We start from the raw sequence: 19,099 nt of genomic DNA on the forward strand, positions 1-19,099 counted from the left end.
CGATTCCCGCACAGTACAAACGTCTGTGTGCATGAATTATTTATTATTATGTTTAGTATGTAATATTTAGTTTAGTTTATTAACCTACATAATCAGCAGTGACTGTGATAAACAGCACAGAAAATATATTATTATCGATTGTGGTACAACCCTAGTGTAAAACGAAAATTATTTCTTTATACACAAAATATTCATTCTGGATTATGAGCATGAAATCTTTGCTTACAACTTAAATTAATGTTTAAAGAACATAATTATCACACTTAGTGCTTAAAATTCTAAGCGCATTCACAAAAATAAAGCTAAAGTTTGGAGGTGTCGATTTCAATAAATTTACCTGTGAAATGAATATTTTGCAGGATTATTCCTTTGGTGTACATCACAATCAAGGACGGAACAGGTCACCATTATATTAGAAAACAAATTTTCCAAAAATAAACAGGATACTACGATATTTTTATAAAAAACTATGACAGCATCACACATCTGATCACATCTCTTTTTATCACACAGGGTTGCAGCATAAAGTTAATATATTCCTTCGGAATAGAGCAACAAAGAATGAGCGAGCGAGATGTCACTATCTGCAACCCTGTGTGATAAAAAGAGATGTGTGATGCTGTCATCGTCACGTCAATAGAACCATTTTTGCAAAAGATTTGACAGACAGTGCCACTAAGAGGCACAAAGAAAATTTCAATTCATAGTTTTTTATAAAAATATCGTAAAATCCTGTTTATTTTTGGAAAATTTGTTTTCTAATATAATGGTGACCTGTTCCGTCCTTGATTGTGATGTACACCAAAGGAATAATCCTGCAAAATATTCATTTCACAGGTAAATTTATTGAAATCGACACCTCCAAACTTTAGCTTTATTTTTGTGAATGCGCTTAGAATTTTAAGCACTAAGTGTGATAATTATGTTCTTTAAACATTAATTTAAGTTGTAAGCAAAGATTTCATGCTCATAATCCAGAATTTATGAATATTTTGTGTAAAGAAATAATTTTCGTTTTACACTAGGGTTGTACCACAATCGATAAATATATTTTCTGCGCTGTTTATCACAGTCACTGCTGATTATGTAGGTACATAAATGGCGTTTGTATATGAATATAGAAAAGTATTATTTTGTAATTACCTGTTAGTTAATAAACTAAACTAAATATTACATACTAAACATAATAATAAATATGTTCATGCACACAGATGTTTGTACTGTGCGGGAATCGAACCCGCTACCTCCGGAATAATAGTCCGTTTCGAACCACTACACTACACGGCCAACAACGATTATTACATCGTTAGAATCCTATTTTTTTACGTTATCGTCAGAATTATCATTTTTTAATTATTGTTTTACTCCTACTAATATTGTAAATGCGAAAGTTTGTATGGATGTCTTGATGTTTGTAACTCTTTCACTCTTTCAAATAAATAAGTTGAATAATTTTAATCTTCTGAGTTTTTTTTTTCTTAGGCCACTCTCCCAATTCCCATATACAATCCCATTCCATCTTATTTTAGTTCTATTAATATTATTACTTGTTAGGTGTTAATTAATATTTAATCGATATCGATATTCATGTGAAAAGTAACGACATACATCACTGATATGCACACATATTTATTTTTACACACACAAATGACATCTCATTTTTGGTTTCGTTTGACAGCTCGTGATTGTTGCTCTATTCCGAAGGAATATTAACTTTATGGGTTGCAGATAGTGACATCTCGCTTGCTCATTCTTTGTTGCTCTAATGACCTCTCGGGTTGCCAGGTATAAACAGGTAAATTGATAGAGCATTTTGCACACCGGTCTGATAATTTAATCAAATTTAAATGAAAATAAAGATTATTTCATTATGAACACGGTGGTATAGGGTTGCCTGCGAAAAATCAGTCCTGAATGACGGTTGTCGAATTTTGTAAAGTGAAATTAAAACTGAAAGGTGACATTTTTCGACTAGTTGGCAACATTTGGGAAAGACGAGTTGTATGAGGCGTTTGTGTGTCTTGTCAAGAGGTGTCGCTTGGGTGAAGAAATTTCTCCAGTGTTGCCATGCTTTGGGAGATTTGGTTAAAAAATGTCGAAAGTGGAAATAACGACTTCCGGTCAAAAATTTGGATGACGCCTCCTGCAAAAGGGTCGTACAAATGACATTTGACCATTTTCATCTCGATCACCTGGCAACACTGGCAGCTACGGGGAAAAGCATTTTTTTCGACATGGGTGTCTTTAAAGTTAAGGACGGACAGAAGGAGATATGGCAGAAAAAATCCAAAAATGGGGTTTGGTCGGATAAACGACCCAAATTATGGGAAAAATCCGAAAATTCAGAAAATCAAGATGGCGACCGAGTGAGCGGCCATTTTGTAAAAAGTTTCAGATTTCTGATTTTTCAAATGCATTTTTTGGGCAGTTGGCAACATTTGGGAAAGTCGAGTTGTATAGAGCGATTACGTAGTTTGCTGAGGAGTATCGTTTGGAAAAACAACATTTTCCAGTGTTGCCATACTTATTGCATTTTTCGCTTAATCTAGACCATTTTCCGCGCCGAAACCCATTTTTACTTTTTTTCTAACTTAAACCAACCCCGTGAAACAATTCCTTAAAACCACCCAAGTCCCAAAATGTTGTGGCCCCGTAACTGCCAGTGTTGCCAGGTAATCGAGATAAAAATAGTCAAATGTCATTAGTTTGACCTATTTGCAGGAGGCGTCATCCAAATTTTGGACCAAAAGTCGTTTTTTTCCATTTTTTACATGTTTTGACCAAATCTTTCAAAGTATAATATTAATGTATGTATGTTTATGAAGGTAATGTAAATTGTAAATGCTATAATTTAATAAACAAACATCTTACTGATTTTTTATCGCATCTCTTTGCTATCTTGTTGTCGGAAATTTAATATAAAAATTCAATATTGGCGGACTAACAAGTGCATCGGTCACTTCTCGTACGTACTTGCTGACTGTAGTTTGCCCTAAATGTTTTGCCATTCCAACTAGTCTTTGGTACGATCCAGTGGCGTAAAAAGACAATGCACAAAGAACCTGTGTAAACGAAATTAGAAATAGTAAATTCATCAGTAACTCATTAATCTATATTTTGAGAATGTTTGCTTATCTCACCTTAAGTTCCAAGCTAATTCGTTTGGTTGACTTCAAAGAAGTATGTCGACGTAATTTATCGCATAAGAATATAAAAGCTTCTTTACTAAGACGAAACCTATTCTTAAATTCGGTTTCGTTTAGATCTAATAAATTTTTTTTTTTTCTCTGCTTACATCTACGACTTATTTCTCTGTAACAGGGCATTAAAATAAAAATGAAATCATTTATCTGAAAAATAAGCTTTTTTTAATAGAAAAACTTATCACGTACTTACCTAGTTTCTCTTTGTTCATTGTTACCTCCCTCAATCTCAAGTAATCTTGTTGCAAGATAATAATACAATGCACTACGTTCAACTCTACGCGCTCCTTGCATTTTACGTAAATTTATGTATTAAAACCCACTGAAATGTATTTATAAAACACTTTTTACTTCCGACGCAAGTTTTAACACTGAAAAATTTACAGTGACAAAACATTCGTAAGATTACGTTAGCCAGCTATCGCCCCTTACTATTCTATACGTCAAAAAAAGGTTCGTGATCGCAAAGTTAGTATAAACATCATACGATACATTTACCGTACGATTACGTTACTATGCAATAGGCATTTGTGCTGCCAAATTTAGTTTGTTTTACGTCCGATAGAGGCGCTCTCAGATTCTCATACAAATTATTTACGTTAACGATACTATTACCTTTACGCAAGTTATTCGTGCAAACCAGATCAAACAGTTAATGTTAATTTTGCTAGGTAAACTAGGTAGATAATAATTAAGTATTATAATATGCAGATAAGGATGTGTGCTATGACAATTTTGAACGAGTACCTACTTAGGTAGGTATAGGTACATAACATTGTTTACTTACTTCTCTTTTTAAATGTAAGAAAAGAAAAAAATCACTAAGCAGGTACCTACATATTTTAAGGACCTATTTTAATAATATTATCTCTGCTTACTTACAATTCAATTACCTATGATTAAGCAAAATTATCAGCAATTTTTGATCTATTTCTTTGCAGTAGTAATTCCCTTATAAGAGCAGATTTTTCTCGTTCCAGCACAGAAATTCTCTCATTTTTTCTATTGACTTCCTGTAATGAAAAAACAGATATTAAATGTACCTAAGTACGGTCAAATTGAACTTGATTAAGTTAGTAGTTTCCTACAGATTGCTATTCAAGAATGCATGCACGATTAGTTTGAAACACGAGGAGTTACTATAGACTAGTATTAATAATACTATAATGTATTTATCGGTGCTATAGCCCTAGTAAGAAAATGAGTATATTGCTATTATAGGTAAAAGTAACCACTCACTATCACGAAAATGCTGTAACTCTAGTCCGATAATGTTTTAAATTGCGCCAATAGCCGAACGGTAAAGGTTGGGACTGGCCGACTCGTGCGTGATCCGAGGAACGCGGGTTCGATCCCAGCCGCCCCTAGACTATTGCGGTGAACCCATTCGAAACACAAGCATTTTGGCTTTCGTAGAAGATTTTAAACTTTCGCTTTCCATTTTAATTAAAATAGACAGAGTTACTTATTATTACCTAATACTTCTTATGACTTGATGTTTCATTCTTCTGCAGAATAAACGGCTCGCGGAGTCAGTCGTCCGATCGGACGGAATAATTACTTACTTACTAATAAAAAAATAAATAAAAAATGACGGGTTGACGAAACCCGTGGTTTGGTTTGATTAGTTAGGTAGTTAACGGGATCATTAGTACAAATTGCTAAAAAACATGTACTAAAAAATAATAGTTTGCACCTTTGTTAGATTATTATAAAACAAAGAATAAAAAGTTACTAAAATAGGCTTAATTTAAATTAAATTAAAACAAACCTCGGCTAGCATTCGATTTTGAGACCTTAGAACTGCAGCGTTATTAGGCGTTGCTGTGGTCGTTGTAAGTGTCATAGTGGGCAGAGCGAGGTTCATGTGGAGGGAAAGTTGACCGTGTCGCCAGCCAGCGGCTAGGGCTCCGAGCTGTCGATTCAACTCTAGCACACGAGCTCGCAATAACTCCAACCTCTCTTGATGTGCTTCACTCCACGGCTCCTTTAAATAAACAGAAAAGTTTATAAATAGTACAATAACTACTTAATTAAATCATTTAAATAAACTTTTTTTGATTCTTCTTGTATTTAAGGTAAGTACTTAGGTAGGTCAGGTAAAAGATAAAATTAAATAGATTTAATAATTTGTTCGGTTCGGTTAAATATTTTTTTTGCACTCAAAAGTGGTTTTGACTAACGCCCTTGGTCAAAACTAGAGATGAAACGGATATCCGGTAACTATCCGGTAGGCCGGATATCCGGCCGGATACCGGATAGTAACTCACTATCCGGCCGGATACCGGATATTAAAAAACTATGACAATTTCCTATAATAAAATGAAAAACATTAATCTTTGAGGTAAATATCAATAAAATGGCTTATAATAATGACGGCTTTCATTTATAGTCCAAAAAGTTACAAAAAAAGCCATATTAAGGCCTTTCATTTCTTTTTCTGGGCTATTACATAATGACTACTATAATGACGAATACATAAATAGAAAATATCTCTTAATGTCGAAATATTGCCAAATAGGCGATCTTTTTTTCACTGATGGTCTGATAACATGATGCAGTTCAGTCAGATTCAGATTACGCAGCAAGTAAAATAATTTAATTTTCGCTATTCAATCACACACTCACGATGGCAACCGAAATCGCCCGAATTGATCTGCCCCCTAGACAAGTGGCAAAATCTAACATTCTATTCGGACGGATTCGATTTTCGACTGGTCTAGTCTACTAGACCCACTGATCGCGTTCGAAGCATCAGTCTGCTGTGCGGCGTTAAACTCGTCACGACATGCAACGAGACAATGGGCCAACTATCCGGCCGCCGGGTATCCGGCTATCCGGCCTAGCAGCTCGCCGGATATCCGGTATCCGGCCAAACAACTATCCGTTTCATCTCTAGTCAAAACCACTTTTGACTGGATAAATCAGTCAAGAGTGATTTAATTGATCAAGGACATCAGTCAAAAAAACACTTTTGACTGATTTTTTCAGTCTTGACAGAAATTATGAGTTTTGACTGTAACCATACTGTAACAATAAACAAACAAATATTTTGTGTATTTTACTGCGACTAAAAGATCATGATCGTTATAAATTATTGTGACATTCTAAGTACTTACCTAAGTGTTAAGGGAACAATATCGTATTTAGAGTAAATTATAACTACGTTACTATATAACCACGGTATAACGTTTGTTTTCAAAATGGCGTATAAAGTTTCGCCATTTGACAAGAAATCTACGAGTAGCTAATTAGACGAGTTCGTCCGTTCGTTTCAGCCAAATGCGTCCACTGCTGGACAAAGGCCACTCAAGGATTTCCACAACACCTGGTCCTGCGCTTCCCGCATCCAGGTACCAACTTCCTACGACCTTCACCGATTAGATCGTCAGTCCACCTAGTGGGAGGCATGCCCATTATTTTGCACATTACTCTTCCAGCCCGTGAGTGATGGCCGCCATTCGAAAACTTTTCTCGACGAGCTATGCCCCGCCCTGCCTTGAGACCTGTACTATTACTTATTCTGTGCTTGAGTTTAGCAATTCTGCGGGATTTGCCGGTTGTTTCTTTGGTTTTGGTACCAACTAAGTACCTACTTACCTATCATAAAAAATACATATAATCCGTAAGCAGGCGTTAGTAATAAAAAAAATTGAAAGATTACCACATACGCGCCCATTCGCCCAGCATAGCGCATCTTCTCTTGTACTTCAGTAAGTTGCTTTAAATACCATTCTCGTGCTTCCTCTACTGCTGTTAAGCCTTGTAACAGGACATCTTTTTCTTGTTCGATTTGTTTCATACGTTTTAATAAGTTATAATCCACACCGTTATGCAGTGTATGTCTACGAGGTTCTCGTCGGCGAGGTGTTTTCCTAACATGTGTCTGTGTCTCGTTTGCCGAACGACCATCACCAAGGCCCCTACTTTGTTCTTCAACAGATCTAGATATTGCTTCGAAATCTAATTTATTATCATTCACTTCTTCACTATCAAAATGCAATTCTTCTTCTGATTTGTAGCTTGGTCTCGAAGATTCTTTTCTATCGCTAACATTCTTTTCCAATCTTGGTGGTTTTGGTGGGCCATAAGCTCTTTGCTGATCATGCTTGGATAGTGCACTCGTTGCGCTATGCCGCAGTTCTTGAATGGGTTGTTCCTTTCGCGATATTAACTGAGGCATACTTAGAGTCCTATGTTGTGTAATATTTTCCGATTTTTTCAATAAATTCCAATGAATTTCAACGTTCTGTGGTTCATTAGCATCCAATAATGGAGCGGATGGTGGGCGATGTGTTTGCGCACTCATTTGTGAGTGTAATACCGCGTTTTCCACATCGCTATTAAGTCGTTCGACTTTGCTAGAAGCACATTCCACTTGGTTGCGGAGAAGACAAATCTTGAGCCCTGTGCAAAATCTTTCGAAACTTAACAACCCATCATGGGACGCAACTTTTTGCAAGCTCTCTATAACACCTCTCGGTAAACCTTTTGTACGATCATCGCGCCATCGGTTCTCAATATCTGTCAATTTTACATAGCCGGTGTGTTTATCGTCCATAATATCAAACAATGTTCGCATCGCGGCTACAAATTGCTGGGGCAAAGATTCCATGTTTATTGATGACGCCTGTGTTGTCATATTTTCTCGTCACTTTTCCACAAAAAGCAGCAGTTGTCCATGATATTGCTTAAGATATCAGCACCTATAACACTTAAACCCGAACATTTACTTTGCAAGATGCTGCTACAGCCTACAGCTGAGAGATGTTGTTCACTTTATCACTAACCACTAAATAAGTACTCTCATAAAAACACTATTATCACTATTATCAAACTTTTTTTATATAAATTTAAAACACACACAACATGCAATTGACATCAAATAAATTTAATTGAGCGCGCAAGGATTGTGCTTGCGCATACAATAAACTTTAACAGTGTTTGTTGTGTTGTGTGTGACAACTTCCACATGAGGACAAAAATCTGACTGTTTGGTAAACGGTACGTGTTGGTGGGCGAGCTAACCGGCTAGTGGGAGGGAATCTGCGATAAATAAAATGACCCATAAGTGTGAGCGGGAGAACCGGTCAAACCGCATTTCGGCGTGCGGCAGGTAGCTTGGCAAAGCCCTCGTCGCGCTTGCCGAGGCCGCATATCACGTAGACTGGCAGTGCGAAATTATAATTTTACACGATTTGTATATTAATTTCCTAATTTTAACTTAGACGCTTGCTAAGGATCCTCGAACGTTATTATCACGGAGTAATCCAAGTTACAGTAGTGAACGAGACCTACAAAAACAATACCTACTGGAAACGGCGGCAATTATGTAATATGCTTCACAAGTACTGTGGCCAGTAATCTATTATTTTAATTATTGTCCTGTAATACTAAACCTACCTACGCTATGTCCTTCCGAAAAAAAATGTGTTTACTGATTATTAAGTGTTTATTTTACTTAATATTATAAGAAAAAGAAATAGTTGTTTATGTAGATAGTAGATACAATAAGTCGGCCCTTTAGTGTACCTAGTGGTTGGTACGGACTACTATGCCGAGGTCGCGGGTTCGATTCACGCACTCTTACCTACAAGACCGACTGATTTAGCAAGCTGAATTGGTTGCTTAAATGCTGATAAAGACGAAACAATAAATTATTAACAGTAAGACCGCTTCACGAACATTTACTGTGTTTTAGTCATTTTAGTTTCAAAAACAAGGTGTTTGGACTTATGCATATTTTTTTAAGTGTGAATAATACAAATAATGAACCAAATAGACTAAATATTTACAAATAAAAAATGCATATTATACAGGGTGTTTGGCGCATCGTGTGCCAAAATGATTTGGCGGATAGAATGGGTCATTTCCTGTATTTTCAGCCCCCATAACACGTTCCATACCAGGCGGCTACTTTTAAATTAATTTTTTTAGTAATTTCACCAAAATACCCAAATCGCATCATTTAATTTCGATTTCAAAAAAAACTACTAGGCGCAGCCCTAAAGTAAATATTTTGTTTTGACGTGCATTAATGTAGGGTTGCATCAAATCTAAATTTATTGGCAAATATCATCTAGTTTTTTTAAAATTCAGCTTTGAAGTTTTCCGAAAAGTTAAAAATGGACTGAACATTTAAGTTTACAAGGGCATAATTTTTTTTTTAAAAGAGATAGCGATCTTCGGATTTTATCAAAACTTCTCTAGTCTATCCTCATTCCAACGGTATACTAATCTTGTTTAAATAATAACAACAACTTCACAAATTCCTTAAATTAGTGCATTGACTCTACTCGGACTGATTTGCGAAATTTGTGTTTATAGCTCCTTTTTGTGTGAATAGCACGTAGACCACCTAACAGGTAAAAATTATTTATCTTATGCAATGTAAAAACCTTTTCACTATCGTTTTTCAATGTGGATGTCGTGAGTGTATACGTTGCCGAGGCCATTTTGAACAAAATTTGTAGTAATTAATAAACGATCAAAATAATTATTTTCGTCTTTAAATTCAAGAAATCCACATTGAAAAACGATTGGGAAAAGGTTTTTACATTGCATAAGATAAATAATTTTTACCTGTAGGTGTTAAACGTGCTATTCACACATAAAGGGGCTATAAACACAAATTTCGCAAATCAGTCCGAGTAGAGTCAATGCACTAATTTAAGTAATTTGTGAAGTTGTTGTTATTATTTAAACAAGATTAGTATACCGTTTGAATGAGGATAGACTAAAGAAGTTTTGATAAAATCCGAAGATCGCTATCTCTTTTAAAAAAGAAAATTATACCCATGTAAACTTAAATGTTCAGTCCGTTTTTAACTTTTCTGAAAACTTCAAAGCTGAATTTTAAAAAAACTAGATGATATTTGCCAGTAAATTTAGATTTGATGCAACCCTACATTAATGCACGTCAAAACAAAATATTTACTTTAGGGCTGCGCCTAGTAGTTTTTTTTTAATCGAAATTAAATGATGCGATTTGGGTATTTTGGTGAAATTACTAAAAAAATTAATTTAAAAGTAGCCGCCTGGCATGGAACGTGTTATGGGGGCTGAAAATATAGGAAATGACCCATTCTATCCGCCAAATCATTTTGGCACACGATGCGCCAAACACCCTGTATAATATCTTGTTTCGTCTTTGACTTTGTTAGCGCGTTTTACCCATAAAGTTAATATTCCGAAGGAATATTAACTTTATGGTTTTACCGTGATACATTCTGTGGTACGGGCTTGTGCAAACATCTTCGACGCACTGCAATACCGAGGCAGACCCAAGCCCAACAGCTGTAATAACCCAGAATAACATAATTAGGCTATAATAAACGATCTATGGCAATCTAAATTTCACGCAGGTGAAGCCGCGGGCAAAAGTTAGTTCACAATAAACAGAAATTTTTAAAACTAACGGAAAATTAACTCTTAACAAAAAAAAATAAACTTATTTACTACTCAAAAATAAAAAGTGTGTCCGTGAGGCAAAGAGGCGAGGATGGTGGCTGCATTTCCTTGCTGGATAGCAATACTAAGCCTTTGTGCAAGGAAAGAGCCAGCATTTAAATTTTCCGAAATTTTAATTTAGGGGAAATGGTCCGAAACAGTAATTTAGCATTCGGCGGTCCCCAGGGTCTGAAGGTCTCGACACCAAAAGGCGCAAATATGTAATCATTAGAAAGTGACTCATATTTGCGCTGTTTGGCTAATTCAGCCGACTCCGCTGCAGCCTCAGCTTAAGCAACTGATTCCCTAAGGTGGGAAGGGGCTAATGTATCGATGTTACGTCCCAAACTAAAGCCCGTCCCCGTTCCCAGGGAACCAGAGTGAGACCGTCAGGTCTCTTGCCATCATCATGGACCAATCCACGTGGTTCTAACGTGGAAGGAACGTTGATGCTGGCAAGGGCTCTCCTGGTGGCGTCGTTGAGAGCAGCATGTCGGGCAAGACGACCAGCACTTTGCTGGCAACAGAGACCGTGGTGACCGAATTGGTCCACCTCTTTGCCACAGGGGCACGTATGGGGTACACAGATTGGTGCTCCGAGGCGTAAGCCCACCCACACACACCCGGAAAGAATCGTTGTCGAAAAAGGTGCCGAGATTTTTGGAGGAAAGTGCATTCAGCCAGTGACCGGAGACAAGAAACTGCTAGGATCCTAGCTTTGTTAGTGTTACTGATAGAATTTTGAAAAACATGCTTAAAAGTCTCTTTCGCTAGTGGAGCGTCCCAGAGTTTTTGATGATGACATTCCATTGTGACGTCCTCACTAGGACAGAGACTTTTCCAAGATTCTTCCGCCTTAGGTACAGATTTCATCTAAAAAAGTACTGTTAAAAAATGTTTTTACGAGGGGAAGAGTACTGCAAGCGGACGAAAGAAAGGCAAGAGCAACACTAGAAATTTTGCGTATGCCGATACCACCAAGCCCTCAGATCATAAAAAGGAATTTTATTGTTCTATGATCTGAGACCAAGCCGAATAGGGAGTGTGGCTTGTAACCAGGAATTGCAAATTTAGAATTTTTTCAAGGGAAGATCTAAGGGTCGAATCTATCACATCCAAATAGTTATTATTTTTCCAAACTGGACTTGCATGTCTATAGGCAATATTTCAAAATAGTGAAAGCAATGAGAATGGTGATGAGAATGTAGACAGCAGCAATGACAATGTATAGTAGGGAATTTAGTGCAAGAACCCCTCCACTTTGGTATAGAAGGCTCATTTTTGCAACAGTGGTTCTTTGGGTGCTCCTGAGTAGATTTCCGTCGCGTCGGTAGACATCGGGAGCCCCCCCGGTGGTAGCAGGGGGAGGGGGGCAAGTTTCCTTCTGCCTTGGTTCACTTTAAAGCCCATATCTTCAAAACTATGGGTATTAGGGCAAGTGTGGTATCATTTTTGGATAATTAAAGGATGGCAAATTTATTTCTAGAATAAACTTTTTGCCTTTTCATACAAAAAAATAGAAATATTGAGCAAAATTCACAAAATCCAAAATGTATTTTTTTAAATAAACGTCGTTTACTATTAAACCACTGGATATATTCTAATAAAAAAAATATGTCCTGAAAGCTACATTTATCAGAATTATAAATATATCCCGTAGTATGGTTTTTTTTTTCGCAAAAAGTAGGTGAAAAAAAAATTTTTCTTCAGGACGCAGCGCGCGAATTTTACTGCGTATCGGGAAAAAAATTTATCCATGAATTCATACTATGTATTTGGTTCATAAGCAAGTACGGATCATTATTTTAGAATTTATTTAGATTTTTTTTTTCCGGACGGACTATGCTGATAGCCGTGAGCGGCTTTTTCAGCTTCACCGGACAATAGGTGAGCGCAGATGGCTCTCAACCTCAAAATTTAAGCAACGAGCCTAAGAGAGTTGCTGGCTCATCAATATACCATGATTTGTATTTTTTCTTCAATTAATTTTGAACTCTATGTGTGACATTTAAGGTTGAAAATAGCTTAAATACATTTTAATATTGAAAATATCATAAGTGGAAAGCACTAAATAAAGAACTTGAATTTGTCTAAACGTCTAATGATTATTATTATTTTTCAACCGACTTCAAAAAAGGAGGAGGTTCTCAATTCGACCCGTATGTTTTTTTTTTTTTTTTTTTTTTTAACTAACACTTATTTCTACATACTATTACTAGTGATTGATTTAACGGAAAGGTAAGTGTGATGAAAGTGAGGATTGATAATCATAATACGGGAGATATTTTTAGCACAATGGCTACGGCTGTGGCCTGTGACCATTTTAGCAATTTTTAGTTGTTTTTTCAGACAGCACCAGCTTCTGCACTACTTCTTGCACTTACATCTCACCTTAGATTAATAAAACCTAAGCATCTCACCATTTCCAGTCAACATTCGGCAGCTACGTGCAAATCGGTCCATCTAGGCTCCATGTTGTTATCGACTCTGGTCCACCCCCAACCAGTCGGGTAAAGAGAAGACTGAGTCTGTTGCTTGCATCCTATACATACGCGAACCCCTTGATATACTGCTAGTAGCCAATGCTGATACAAAGCTGTCTGGGTTTCTTATGTAGGACCATACCAAAGAGCATAAAAGAGTAAGAGACGGCACTCCATAGATATTTTTTGAGCTCACGCACACATATGCATTTTAGAGAACGACCCGCAAATCTTTACCAACCGCACAAACTGCAGGCGGAGCTACCAACATAATGCCTTATTTTCTGACAGTATTAGTGACGTTCGTAATAACTTATCGATTATCGATACTTTGCTAGGGTTGTAATTGCATATCGATATCTAGTATAGGAACCTTCAATATTTTAATGATTACTATTTTTATTTTATACTATGTGTAAGTAAAACGAAGTTTTGTAACGTAAATTATTTATTTCGAAATAAAATAGGTATATTACAATAAGTATTGAACATGACATAGCAGTTGTAGGCATGAGGAATTATTGAATATTATAACAAAGTACAGAAATGATAATTTTGTAAACTTTTATTTTCACAACTTTTTCTAAGAAAAAATAGGATTTTTATTTATAAACATCTTTAATTTTCTTATCAGCTGATCGAACCTCAGCCTCAAGATTACTTTTCAATGCTTTGTTGCTGTGCTTTTTTACTTTTGTCAGCAAAATTGTTTTCACTTTTTATGAAGCTGTCATTAATGATTTTACAACTTTTTCTTAGAAAAAGGTAACTTAATATTTTAAACATCTTATCATAAATTTCTTTATTATGTTGTTGACATTTAAACCAACTAAAATTACAATTTGTACTCAACATTAAGAAAATGAATTTTCCAACATTTTCCATATATATCTGGTCGGCAATATGGTCATGATAAAATTGTTTAGCTTCATTTACGGTGGTACATAATTGAATTGTTGGATAAACGAGACTTTTTTTATCATGCCACCATTCGCGAAGAGATATATATGCATACAAATCATTGTCAACAGGAGTTTTCACGCTCAAACACTCTTCACAAATTAAACAAGAACTGTTCTGTAATAGTTTGGCAGCTAAATACCCGCTTACATATACTACTGGTTGGTTTTCAAGGCTACACAAATTTTCAATGGGCTGTTCTAAGTTTTCAGGGTCCGGGATAGACAACACAGGATAAAATTCAGTGTCTGTGGAATCTTGAACATTAATTTTTATTTCTGTTGTTTTTAAATTAGTTTTTAAAATGTCTTTATATTCCAGCATATGTTTATTGTTGTCTGCTTCACAATTAGCACTTCTGCTATGAGGCACTTTCAGCCCAGTAACCATGCTTGTTTTAAGCGCTGCAGTAAAGTGCGTGATAGTGGGATTTCTATTGGTTACACTGTGTTGCCTAATGATTCCAAATAAGTTTTCCAGAGAGTCTTGGTTAAACTGTCTAAGGTTCATATATTTAAACCCTTCATTCTTTAACTTTTCCCAAATATCGTTTAAGGATTTGATAGATATTTGATATCCCTTTACGCATTTAACATTTTTTAGTATCGTGTTTTCTGCTGTTATAAATTTTATGGTTTTTAACTTATCAGTATAAAAGGTCCAAGACTCAATGTGATTACTTGATGTGGAAACATTTTCCCGGATCCCTTTCTTTACGTCATTTAAAGATGATGGACCATTTGTACAATCAAATAGTTTATCTAACTGTTCAATCACAAATGCTGTATCATTGCAATCAGAAACTTCTTTCCATGCCATCATTTTTAAAATAGCTGCCACGGTATTACTCAGAGCATGCGCAGCATACTTCACCCTCATCTTAGTTTTGAATGTTGGATTTACAATGGTACTATTCAGTTTTTTAAAATTTAAAAAATTTCTGTTGTGTTCTTCTGCAACTACCAAATGCCTCCATTGTGCAATTTTTCCATCGAAAGACATATTTCCACTTTTAAAGAAATTGTTTCGTAATGATTTGAACAAGTGAGGGATGTCATAGATTATAAAAATTTTGTCATTATTTACAGAGAAAAAGTTGCTATCTATGCCTTGTCCACAGTTTCTTTTTAACATGTTAAGAGCTCCTATATTTGTAGATCCCTGATCACAAACTGTTGTTAGAACCACAAATCCGATTTCTTTTAATTTTTTGATGATGTCCGATATAATTTTTGCCAGTTTTGCTGTTGATATTGTGCCTTCCACAAAATAGTGCGCAATATATTGTTTGTATTTATGTTTAGCACCCTGTATCATAAACACTAACGCATGGTCTGCAATTTTCTTTTCTCGTCCCATGTTCTCGCCCTCTCCATAATCCACGTAGCCATCCACTTTATCAGCAATTTCGTTATAAATTATCCGTTTCTTTAACGCCATCTCGTCAAATATTAACGAGCAATATTTATTTTCCTTTGGCATACTTGATGCTTTTGCCTCTAACATATCAATTATATTTTTATTTATACCAGGCTCCATTGGTATATTTTTTAAAATCCTTTGGAGCGTTTTAGTGCTTGGTAGCGTAAACAGCTTTTGCATATAGCGGTATGCTTTAGGGGACCGTTTAAATATAGCCAAAGCATATATTTTGTTGGCTAAAGTCCACCTTTTTCCTTGTGACTTTTTTTTGTTATTCTGCACTACATCCTTTACTAACGATGTCAGCACTTCCGAATCTAACTTGTCTAAATTCACTCTTGACTTCGCTATATTCCTTATTGTTTTTTTTGCATTTTGTAACTGTCGCCAAAGCCTCTTCTCTTTAATTGTAAATGTTGATGAAGTGTCTGTAATAATAATAAAAACATTTCCATTAGTAAAAAAACAACATTAAAGCAAATTGAATTGAATATTGGTTAATTAATCAGCAATTTTACTTAGTTTTTTAAATTAGGTATGTTTTATCTTACCTTTCATTTCAATGTTTTTCTTAGGTCTTTTATAACTGTGGACTAATATTTCTGCCTGTGCATCTTGATGGCAAATGTTTTTATCATCTGAAATATTATAAATATGCAAATTAGTTGTTTTATGAAACATATTATTTCCAAATCAATCAATCATTATCAAGTTTTAAAAAAATGCAAAGACAGGATAATGATAGCTCTTCTCATAAAATATGAAGCGTGGGCCCACCTTCAATAACAATGACATAATATTAAATTAAAGGCATTTAGAGGTTTTAATGTTCTGCATTCTGGATGCGTTCTGCGGGTATGTCAAGACAATCTGTAAGTGGTCGTGATAAGGCAATCAGTCACGTGTGCTTTGCGTTCTTTGTTCGTATCCGCACGGTCAAATCGCATTAATATAAAATGTACAGAAACCTAGAATGTTGTACATATAAGTTCATTTTGACCTGACTGCAGACTGCAGAACGCATCCAGGGTGGCATTCTTTAGTTTGAGGGAAGGCATATTTTAGAAGGTAAATAATTAGTTTGTACACTTACCATGAGCAATGGGTTTATAGGTCATATTATGTTCTGGTGCATTGGAAGTAGAAGGAAGAGGTTCAAAAGTTGTTTTCGCAGAAATACCAGAATCTGGTATATCCACAGCTCCCAAACATGTTGAATTTAGTTGTTTGGTTGTAGTTGTAAGGGGAACTGAAAGCAGATAATGAAATGTGAATTGGGTAATAAAATGTCATGTTCTTACCCAACTTTAGGGTACAATCAGTCTAGGTACATGTCTTGCTCACATTAAAAATTACTAGCTTATAAATATTATTAAACTAGCTGACCTGGCTAATTAATGTAGATTGCCTAAAATTTTTCAAATTGGTCCGGTACTTTTTTTGAAGAATTTGTATTACACAAATTACTAAAGTCCCTCTAACTCAACACCTCATTCTAAGCTAAATTGTGTTACGAGTGGGTTTACTACAATATTCAAGCTGTGGGGTTCTAACCCGCACTTTAGGCTATCTTGGCTTCGAGTTACGGAGCCGATCAAATACAAACAAACAATTAAATATTTCCTTTTTATATTATTAGTATAATTTTAGATAAACATACCTCGTTCAACTGGATTTGACTTCTTTGGAATGCAATATGAATGATCATAAAGAACTGTAACAAAGTATAGATATAATTAATAATTGAAATTATATATTATTTTTCTTCTTCTTTTCGTGTCGACAACAAACCTACACAGTGTTAGCATACAACACATGTTTGTGGTTACAAAGAAAGAACCTTGTTAAATTGCATTCGGTTGGTTTGTTTTGGAAACCAAAGAAAATTAATTAAGACATCTAAATAATTCAGAAAAATTGATAGATAGTAAATTAAATTTAAAAAAAATAATTGAAGTCATCATCATACCTGTCTTGAGGTTTTCTTTATTGGAGTCTTTTACATGAAGAGGAAACTCTGTCAAAACTTCATCTGGCAAGATGGGATTGCTCAATTCCAGTGTTGGAATAGCTGAGTTCTTCAGCCGAGTTCCTTTGGCATTGAAGGATTCAGGAGTGAAGTGCCCACCACAAACAAACTTAAGTTGGTGTAACTTTTCAATAGGTACATATGCTAAGTCTTCTATGCCAGCATTTTTAACCCACCTTCGACAACTGAAATAAGAAATACCTATTAGAAAAGAAAAAGAATAACAAACTGAAATTTATTCATCAACTAATTTCTTTTAGTATTGTTATGCAATTCATTTACAGAGTACGAAACAAAATACTGAAATTAAAAATTGGTTATGGTTATTTACTGTATGATTAAAAATATTAATCCCAGCCTTTAAGTTTACACAATCAGTAAAATTATCTTGTAATAAATGAGTGTTATTAGAAACTTACCGGTCAGAATCCAGAGGAAACCTACTCAAAAGTAAGGGTGATCCACCACGACTTCGCCTCTTATTACAAATAACGCACTTCTTGTTGTTTCTACTCTCCATTATCAGTAGAAGCCTAAAATGAAATAGGTATTAATTAAACAAAGCCTATAATTTCTCTCCAACCAGTGTCAATGCCCTGGTTCATGCATTTACCAGTTTTGAAAGTACATTTACATTTTCATCACATAGGGTTGTTTTTAATGAAAAATAGATTTGTAATAGATCTAATATGTCAAGTAAGTAGATAACATACCCATTAAACAGAAAAGTAAATAAGAGTTTAAACTTCTGTAGAAGTTGAAACACAGCTTATTTAAAAGAGTCTCTATCTCACAAAAAACATAACACTGAACAGCAAACTTTATCACGCCCGATACGGAGGAACTTAATCAACTCAACGTAAACGACAGAAAAGTTTATTTACAGTAATATTGCACCAAATCTGAGAAAATAACTTCACACGAATCAATTCGCCGGTTTTAAAAACTCAAACTCAATTGACAGACATTTTTTTTCATTTGTCAAACTAACAATACTACCAACATAAGGACACTAAACAATTATTTTTAGTATGGTGGTATTGATCCGCGGGTTCCCCTGCTATAGTGAAATCAATCCAAAATGCACTTTATTGCTAAGGGATAAGGTTGTATATCAATTGCTACATATAGAGACTAGTCTTTGTATGAGAAGTGTCTACCCACTGGACCATACCTAAGCGTAGTTCACAGCGACCCATTAGGATTTTTATGCTCCCTTTTTTATTCCCTATCATCCAAAAAAATCCTATCCTATCCTCAAAATCCTATCCTAGTTAAGTGAATTAAGCGTCTGAGTGAAAACCACCTAATAGTCTTCTGATGCCGGATATGCTGAACCAAGTAGACTAGACCCATCCTTACAGTAGGTATAAGTGTTTCATGGACCCCACATGTATTCCACATGCTCGAGAGCTGTCTTCTGTTGTCAGGCCCATTTTGTGGGACATGTGGTTCGTTCCATAATGCCCAGTTTGCGTACCCGTAATTGCTTGGGCTTACCTTTTATTTCCGCTTAATGAGTTTTCTCCATGACCCTCTATTTCCCTTTAGGA

At 35.4% G+C, this 19,099-nt stretch overlaps 2 protein-coding genes across 3 annotated transcripts in view; both read right to left on the minus strand.

Annotated features, from left to right (window-relative positions):
* Positions 1–575, minus strand: part of LOC135087887 (centrosomin) — a 63,721-nt gene extending 63,146 nt beyond the window's left edge. Inside the window, exon 1 of the mRNA XM_063982726.1 lies at positions 338–575. Coding sequence (XP_063838796.1) covers positions 338–486 — 149 coding nt within the window. The 5' untranslated portion in view covers positions 487–575. The remainder of the gene's footprint in view (positions 1–337) is intronic.
* A 2,548-nt stretch (positions 576–3,123) lies between these two features.
* On the minus strand, positions 3,124–8,222 carry LOC135087888 (suppressor APC domain-containing protein 2). Of its 2 annotated transcripts, XR_010260927.1 has the most exons (4): positions 6,868–8,222; positions 4,975–5,190; positions 3,397–4,216; positions 3,286–3,312 (listed from the first exon to the last, which is right to left on the minus strand). XR_010260927.1 is itself a non-coding variant. In XM_063982730.1 (3 exons), the coding sequence occupies exons 1-3, from the start codon at positions 7,843–7,845 to the stop codon at positions 4,103–4,105; spliced, it is 1,308 nt and encodes a 435-aa protein (XP_063838800.1). In that variant the 5' UTR covers positions 7,846–8,222; the 3' UTR covers positions 3,124–4,102. The 2 variants fall into 2 exon arrangements, 1 of the variants encoding a protein (XP_063838800.1); XM_063982730.1 differs by having other exon boundaries at positions 3,124–4,216.
* Between the last annotated feature and the right edge of the window lie 10,877 nt (positions 8,223–19,099).

This window comes from Ostrinia nubilalis, chromosome 3, assembly GCF_963855985.1.
Source record: "Ostrinia nubilalis chromosome 3, ilOstNubi1.1, whole genome shotgun sequence".
Classification (NCBI taxonomy): domain Eukaryota; kingdom Metazoa; phylum Arthropoda; class Insecta; order Lepidoptera; family Crambidae; genus Ostrinia; species Ostrinia nubilalis.

Excerpts from the sequence above, each read along its gene's own strand:
- LOC135087888 (XM_063982730.1), bottom strand. The coding sequence starts at position 7,845 with ATGACAACACAGGCGTCATCAATAAACATGGAATCTTTGCCCCAGCAA. Across the intron at positions 5,191-6,867 it reads GGCGAATGGGCGCGTATGTG|GAGCCGTGGAGTGAAGCACA; the intron begins GTAATCTTTCAA and ends GTTTATTTAAAG. Across the intron at positions 4,217-4,974 it reads AAAATCGAATGCTAGCCGAG|GAAGTCAATAGAAAAAATGA; the intron begins GTTTGTTTTAAT and ends TTTTCATTACAG.